This window comes from Notothenia coriiceps, unplaced genomic scaffold, assembly GCF_000735185.1.
Source record: "Notothenia coriiceps isolate Sejong01 unplaced genomic scaffold, NC01 NC01_scaffold00000339, whole genome shotgun sequence".
Lineage (NCBI taxonomy): Eukaryota > Metazoa > Chordata > Actinopteri > Perciformes > Nototheniidae > Notothenia > Notothenia coriiceps.
This window is the reverse complement of record NW_011333040.1, coordinates 15337549-15346274: the sequence shown is the minus strand read 5'-3', so window position 1 is coordinate 15346274 and position 8726 is coordinate 15337549. Positions and strand designations below refer to the sequence as shown.

General features: G+C 41.7%; 1 protein-coding gene across 1 annotated transcript in view; it reads left to right on the top strand.

The window, feature by feature from the left end:
• Window positions 1-619: 619 nt before the first annotated feature.
• LOC104951503 (uridine-cytidine kinase-like 1) overlaps window positions 620-8726 on the top strand; it is a 23265-nt gene continuing 15158 nt past the window's right edge. The window contains exons 1-4 of the mRNA XM_010778168.1: window positions 620-663; window positions 3529-3585; window positions 3803-4011; window positions 7250-7356. Of these exons, the coding sequence (XP_010776470.1) occupies window positions 620-663; window positions 3529-3585; window positions 3803-4011; window positions 7250-7356 (417 nt within the window). The remainder of the gene's footprint in view (window positions 664-3528; window positions 3586-3802; window positions 4012-7249; window positions 7357-8726) is intronic.

The following is an 8726-nucleotide window of genomic DNA, read 5'->3' as shown; positions in this document are numbered from 1 at the left end:
TTCTTTACTGGACATTGGAATGATTTAACTATTTTGTAGCAACTATATTCAATGGCCATTTTGATCACTTAAATGTCGCATTCGTTGAGACTCACTGTGTTCGACTTGGACTAAAGTTTACAATCTAAGCGCTCGTGCCACATCAGACTCTCCTCCGTTGACGATGAGCGGCTTGAGTAAAAAATAATTAATTATCGGCCATGGAGGTGGGACACTTACTTGATATATTTAATTTAACATAGCTTTGTTTTTATTGTTTCTCCATTAGTTGCATCATTTCTATAATTTTTCTCTTTCTCCGCATGTTCCATTTGCTTCCCTTTCTCTCTCTGCTCTAGTCTATCATCTCTGTTAATCTCAGCCTGGACCCATGCCACCCATCATGCACGGACCATAAACCACAGCAGTGTAATAAGTTAAGACTGCAGATGTGAGAGACATCCCAGCCGCAGGGTTTTCAGACTGAGTTCACATCTCGCTTCCCCCACCTGCAGACAGCTCACTGTTCGTTATGGAGGGTGTGGTAATGACAACAAAGTGCAAATCATATTTTTAAGCCACAGATGGCGCTCCCATCACTTGTTAGCCGGAGAGGAATGCTGGGAGGTTTATGGATGAGATGCAAGGAAGTCAGGTGCGTGGAAACAGATACCCACAGGGACGGTAAAGTCACTGTGCGTTTAATCGCCTTCTGATATAACAGCCAGATACTGTCACCGTCGGTTTTGAAATGGCTTTCTGCATAAAGATAGTGAAATTAAAGCAGAATGGTGCTCAGGGGACCCATTAAATGTAACTGAACGGNTATGGCAAAAATCATAATCTCGATTATTTGGGTCAATAATTGATATCACGATAATTAAAAAAGATTATCCATTTACTTTGAAAACATCCATTTATTGAAAAAAAAAATGTGAACAGTATGTTTTTAACAGTTGATTACCCTGAACTTTAAGTATAATTCAACTGAAAAACCAATATAAATTATTGTTTTATTTCGATTACGTTGTTTTCGTAATCGTTGCAAGCCAAAATCGTAATTGCGATTAAAATATGATTTTAATTTAGCAGCCCTAGTGTACGCCCTAAACGATCATAGCCCCACCTCTCCTGCTCACCCCCGCGTCACACGGGTCATTGCTGATGCGTTTCTCGGGGGGGCTTCGTCGCTGCTTTTGGTGTATTTTGTGGCGGAAGTACAGCGCCACTTACAGGCCCGGCATATGTACTACAGCGGGTCGAGCGGTCCCGTGTGAACGGACACGTTTCTTGAGCCGATTCCGTGTGGACGGAAAACTTTTTTGATATCGACATCGGTTCATTTTCGTCTCCGTTTGGACGGGGCCTAATACAAATGTAAGCTTTTGAAGCATTAATCCTTATCTTATGCACTTAAGTAGATTTTAATTGGCCTGTCAGAATTGTGGCAGCAAGCTCTATAAGGCTTTCTCCATTGTCTTCATAAAAAACAACAAAGGACCACCTTTTTAATGGAAAAAATCTAATGCTTCATAGAAACACCCACATTGAACATTACAACAATTAAATAGCAGCAGCAGTTTTTAAATGTGAAAGAACATTACGCATCTTACGTATTGAAAACAAACTTTATTCATCAGATAAGACGACATTTGGATAGTTATTACTTCAAGAAATTACACGAATAAGTTTGAGAGAAGCTTATATTAAAGTACATTCCTTTTTCAGACACTTTGCCACTTACACCACAATGGGAGAAGTTAGTTTGGGTTCAGTTTGGGTTAGTCTTTTATTAAATACTACAAAACCCTGCTAGGGAAGTATTTCAAACTGTTACTGAAAGCCCCTGTTCCTCTGTAGATATCATGCTCACTAAAGCACCTCTAGTCTTGGCCTGCAGACTGTGCTGTTTTTACATTCAACATGTTTAGGATAAGCAAGGAAACAATGCACCGCCAGATTTCGACATTTATTTCGACCTGATATAATCACAGTGCACACAAAGAAGTCACAAAATGTCCCAGCCAAGTGATGACAGCTTTACTCATGTGAACGCTGGCCCCCCCCCCCTGTGCCACGCTGAGTCCAGGCAGCGGTGTTTTTTCCTGGGGAGAGTTGGCAAGTTCCCCCTTCCTCCCCCTCAACCACACCGACAGCAGACCTCCTTGTGGAGAGAGAGTTCAGAGAGAGTCACTGCAGATCACAGACTCCCTCTCGTCTCTCTGCAGGACAGAGCAGCATCTGCAGCTCCACAAACATCTTAAATAACGGCTTTAAATGATCACATTTGGGCCAAAGAGTCAGAGGTCCTGATGGAGCCATTTTCTGCCCACTTATAGCTTCTTTGAGTAGCTATGCGTGATCAGAAAGAAGCTCACCTTGACTTACTTAGCTTTGTGGAGCCTGCAGATGCTACAACACAACCTAATTGCCTGTATTTGAGCAGCAGCACGGGGCCAGCTATGAGCTTAAATGGCATTTCTGATGGCAACATATACTATAAACATTTAAAAAAAAGTTAACATACAGGAAATGAGTCTACATCAGAGTCCTGCATCGGGTCGGGTATCCGCGGGTACCCGACGGGTGACCCGCAAAATAGGTGATTTGCGGGTGGTATTTTTTCAAACACTTTTTTCCGGGTTCGGTTCTGGGTAAAACAAAGATGATGCGGGTCGGGTTGCGGGTGTTGCATAATAAATATATTTAAATAATAATAATTTAGTTTAATGTTTAAATCCTCAGACCTCTCCCCCGCGGGACCGAGCATAATCATAACCTCTGCAGCGCATCTATCTGCTGCTGAGCGCGCCACATTCTGAATGGCTGAGGTGAAGCTCTCTAGCGGAGAATACAGCATTTTCAATAACTCTTCCTCAAGAGCGAAATCCAACGTCTGGGAGGTTTTTGGTGTCATCCTAACATCCCACGCTTTTTGAGCCAAATATGCAACTGCGTGTGTTAATAATTGCACGTTTTCACTGCTCATATTTATGCGTGTTCGGGTCGGGTTGCGGATCTTGTGCCGGCGGGTCGGGTCGGGTTGCGGAACTAATTGGCAATATGTGCGGGTAGCGGGGCGGTTTGGTATTGCACGTCGCGGGTGCGGGGCGGGAGCGGGTCTTGAAAATCAGACCCGTGCAGGACTCTGGTCTACATCAGAAGTGCATTTGACAGTCAAGTCTTCAGAAGATGCTTTTATTATTTATTTTGATCCCTGATAGTCACGACCAAGGTATCAAATACTCTTCAATTCAACATCAAATCATTTTGTGAAATCAAATATGTTACTAAAACTCAAATGTGAGACTATTCCTTTTTAGTTTGATATCATATAAACCTATTTGGCTTTTCTGACAAACTTCCTCATCGATGAATCAAGAAAATATTTGGCTGATTAATATATAATTAAAATGTAATAGTATGGTTGCAGCCCTAAACTATATACTGTACCTAAACATGTGATATTGTGTTGCAAATCTTGTATGAAATCTGTCACTATTTTGGCTCCCACTATTAACCATGATTATGATTTGTATTGATTCGTAGTGCCCAGTCTGGTCCCTCAAATAACGCCCTGCCTTTTGGAAACTTGACAAATCACAGGTATTTGGTCTAAGAATATCCTGCAGTAAAGCAGACACTGTTATTGTGCTTATAAATGGAGCTCCAGTCAATCCTCACAGTCCCAGAAAGTCTCTAAATCCCAGATCAAATGCACGCTAAAAGACTTGATCTGACCATTAAAGTGTTATCGTATCGCAACTAAAGACCATTCATCTGAACAGAAAATATGTCGATGTTCTGCTCTCTTCCCCTCCAGTGGGAGTGGAGATGATTCCCTGGACGGCCTCCCGAACTGTGCCCCCCGCTGCCCTTTGACCCCGTCTCTGTCACCACGGAAACGGACCACCAGCCAGTCCAAATCGGAGCCTCCGCTGCTGAGGACGAACAAACGCACCATCTACACCGCCGGCAGACCCCCGTGGTACAACGTCACCGGGACCACCTTCAAGGAGGCCTTTGTTATTGGTGAGAGATCCAGCAACTGATAAATGCACCTGTTTTAGTGTTGATTCAGCGTTGTTGCTATGGTACCAGAGACAAGATTCAAAGGCTTTATTGCAATATGTAGGGATGGGTACGGAGCCCCGGTATTAAAGGGGCCCCGGGGCTACATGCATGCAACACACACACACACACGGCGGAGAGAACTAAGCGCTCCGAGGTGTGGTTAAACTTTACCCGTCTCGAGGTGGACAATGCTCGTTGCCAAAAGTGCAATAAGAGTTTACCATGTAAGGCCGGTAACACGAGCAATTTGTCCAAACATTTAGCAAAAGTGCTCCACATCCAGACGGAGTTCGACTGTCTTTCTAGAAGCTCTGTAGCCCCATCCACGAGTAACGTTTCCCCGTCAGGTGTTCTGTATACCTCAATCTTCCTCCAGAAGGACCGTTAGGCTCTTTGCAGCATACCTGTATGCCCCACCTGTGTTGTACCACTGTATTTGTGTTGCTGTATTTTTGCAGTAAATACTTGTTTGTTTTTTACATTTCTGTAAGTTCACATTATTTACCTTATTCTTCAGAACCGATAAGAGTACCGTTAAAGGACCGGATCGATAAGCGGTATCGATAAAAGTAGTAGTACCGTTAAATCCTTAACCATCCCTAGTAATATGCAGAGTTTCTACAATGAACACATGGCCAGGAAAATGTGAAGTCCCAGGCTCCTCCAATAATGCAACATAATATATAAGAGCTTAAAACAATACAATTGTGCAAGAAGAAACAGATTAGAATAAAATAGAGCAAGTGATGCAGATGAAGTAAACTGTATACATGTACAAAGAACAAGGTAAAAAAGAACAGAATGTAAAATGATATGTATTGAAGACATGTTTTGCATGCTATACGATAAGAGGTGTCGGAGAGTGCATAGCTGTTTGTATGTGAATATCTGACCCTTGATTCGGTTAATCATCAAAATGTGTTTTTCTTAGACGTTATCTTTAGCACTTAGTCTGCTATTGTCAATAGGACGCTGTGACTGGGTACCATTTCTCACTCGGCTGCACGTTAGTCGATACGGCTCCGGTTAAAAGGGCCAGGCTGGAGCGGAGGGAACTGACGGAGCAAGGAGGGGAAAAACAACTCTCTTTAAAGGTTAATGGGAGACGGAGAGGAAAAGAAATAGGTTTCAATGATTCTAGTTCTGTCAGGCTGAGAGAGGGTTTGTTACGGCTACTTTCTTTCTACTTTCTTTCTACTTTGCTTATAGAAAAGATAGTTGTATCTGCTTTAACAGTCCTGGCCTCACTGCTTGTTGACACAACATGTATGATTGTATTGTGTTTTTAGCACGTCTTTATTCGTATGATGTTTTAATGCTGTGTCAAGCACTTTGTGACTCTTGTGAAAAGCGCTTTTATAAATACATTTTACTTACTTACTTACAATTGGTCACTTATGCTGAATCAATAGAAACACAGTAACTAGTATCACTTTTCCAAGTTAGCGCCAGTATTTCTACAACCCGTCCGAGGCTCTATTCGTACGTAGAAATAAGGAGCGCTGCAGTGATTTACTTTACTCCGTTTCCCAGTCAGCAGTTTTGACCTCGATGAGTCTTATATGAGAAAAAAAAACATTCCCACACTTCACCGAGAGTTGTTTATACCTTTTTAGAAGTAGCTCCACACACACACACGCACACACACATGCAAACACACACACACACACACACACACGCACACACACATGCAAACACACACACACACACACAACACACACACACATGCAAACACCTTGCCAATCAACACACAAATACATTATAATTTAGCTATTCACCCAGCCTCGTCCCTTCCCTTCCTTTAGCTAGCAGCGGGACTGTAATCTCTCTATCTATCTATCTATCTATCTATCTATCTATCTATCTATCTATCTATCTATCTATCTATCTATCTAATGGTGTTCGAATGTCTCAGAGAAAGCTGTCACAGTCTTGGTCTCTGTGGGGTGTAATCTTTGCATCAATAACGCACATGTCATCAGCACTGTGGATGTGCATTCAGCCGTAGAGCAGAAAATAGTTGCTCTGCCTTAATCTTTAAAGACAACCTGATCAGTCTTTCTTCAGAATAATAAACATATAATCCAGGATACAAGCCACATAGTTGCACCTGCAAGGTGAATAGAGAACAACTGGTTAAAAAATAAATAAACTACAGAGTGTTTGAAAGCGTAACAGGTTTATGATATCACTGCCTCATCTAAGACACGAGTGGATCTGACTTTAATTACATTTGAGTTGAGTGTTTCGTCAACTTAATGTGTTGCTTAAAATAATACTTCTGCATACAGTGAGGATGCTTAGGGACGCTTANACACACACACACACACACACACACAATCACTCCCGCTCTCTCTCTCTTACATTGTATGACCGATAGTCATCTCTCTCTCGCCCTCACTAACACACACACACACACACACACACACACACACACACACACACACACACACACACACACACACACACACACCCCCCAACAAACAAACACACCACGTTGGCAGGAAATGGATCCAGTTTTGCTCTGGCCCGGTTCCCAGGACCGTTGTTCTGAAGGATGAATGTTGCGGTCTTCAACCCAGGAGGTCGTTTGAGGTGAAACCAGCTCCAGACTCAACTTTTTAGTTTTTTACATCGGTGGTTCCGGTGCCAGCAGTTTACTTGTTCAAGGTTCTTACTCCAGCACAAAGAACATTTACCTTGCCATTTTTTGTCTTACTGTCAAAGAGGTTATTTTACTCTTATTCAAAAAATATTTGTCTTTTTGATATACCTTCTGGTTCTTTGGTTACTGCTTATCTTACGGAAAGTACTTTGAATTGCCTTGTTGTTGTTAAAAGGTGCCAAACATACTGTATTAACTTTCATTGCCACGTGCTTTTAGGATTTGTCGATAACTAGATTAAAATCAGTTAATCTGCCTAAGTGATTACGTATTTTTCAAACTGCCCAAGCTCAAGCATATTCTGTTAAAGATTAAATATGTTTAAAAAAAACAATAATCCTCACAATTGAGAATCTTCAACAAAGTGTTTTCTTTACTCCTGAATTAAAGGGTAAGCTATTTGTGCTTTTGTTTTAAATAGGAGATTTGGACAAGCCTTTTGCTCCTATAGTATGATCAAATGTAGTTTCCATTCTTAAATATATGAAACTCTGACCCAGGGTTGTGGTTCTTTGTGTTTTCTTGCTGCAGGCCTGTGTGGAGGAAGTGCTTCGGGTAAAACCACGGTAGCCAATAAGATCATCGAAGCGCTGGACGTCCCCTGGGTGGTCCTGCTCTCCATGGACTCTTTCTACAAGGTATACAAGATTCAAGGCTTTTATAGAGTGCCGCAGTGACGAGTCCTAAAACCCAGACTCGCATTTCACCACTTCCTGTTCCCTCGTCTCAGAGCCAATGGGATCCCTCCATAGGATTTGGAAAATAGCTTGAAATAAGGTGTGTGGTTGAGACACATTGAAGAGACGGATCAAGTTTTGTTCTACGACATCAAACCCATCAGCAGTGACCCCACTGGTGATTTCTGAAGAGTTGAGGTGTCTGAAAAGTGATGGTTGTTACCAAGTGGCTGAATAGGACTACAGAAGTTGTCGAGGCCGTTGTACGTCATTACACCGAACACGTAAACACTCCTCTAAGTTTGTTTGCCCTGTTCTGCTTGAAAGCAAGTCCCTGCCTCCTGCAGACTGTTCAAACAAACGCTTCAACTCGTACCATTTAGAATCTGTATGTTTGAATATGGATCTGAAGTTGGCGTGACGTTGAAGTCGTGCTGCTGGACTCGGCTGTTATTCGTTTATAGCATAACGTTAGCATTTTGCTTCTGGACTTTAGATTTATGATTAGAAAATTATAAAAGTAGGGCAGACATGTGGAGATTATCCGGCTGAACAAAACAAAAGCTATTTTCCAGAATCCTACGGAGAAATCCCATTTGCTTTTTTGTCGAGGGAACCCATGCGCAGCTTAGGGTAAATACGTCATCCCTGCACCGCTCTATTGTCATGTGTACGTGGCTACAGTGTAGTTATGACAATGAACCTCTTCGGTCCCAGGCTCCTCCCACAGTGCAACACAATGAAAACCCTGTGAACATGATTACTGTGATTAAAAGCAGAAATAAGAGCTTTGATTAAAAGTGTTTTAACATTCAATTATAGAATCAATACATTTCAGATCACTTGCTCAGCATTTTGAAGCTTACACAACAATTAACTAGCTTTGATTTGAAAACAACAGCCTGTTAGGGAACATTCAATAATAACAAATGAAAAATCAAACTCGTCATCGGTCCTTAGTGATGATTTCAGCGTAATAAGTAAATGACCGATAACTGATTGAACCCAATATCAATATATATCAATTACACCCCCCCCCCTCCGTTTCCTGTGAGAACAGATGTCGATTGTTTCTGTACTCACATACTCCTACAGAGTCCATTGTGTCTGCATGTCTCTATATATATTAGACCTAGTTGTTGTAATCAATTAAACATTAGTGAGTTTTATTCTTAAAAAAAAACCTGAAGCTTAAAGGAGAGGTGTCATGGCCATGTCCACTGATCATAATTCCATTGTTGAGGTATACTAAAATAGAAAAATACTGTGCAATTTTCCAAACTCACATTGGTTTCTCATACAGCATCTCTGTAAAGTATGTGTATTCAGCA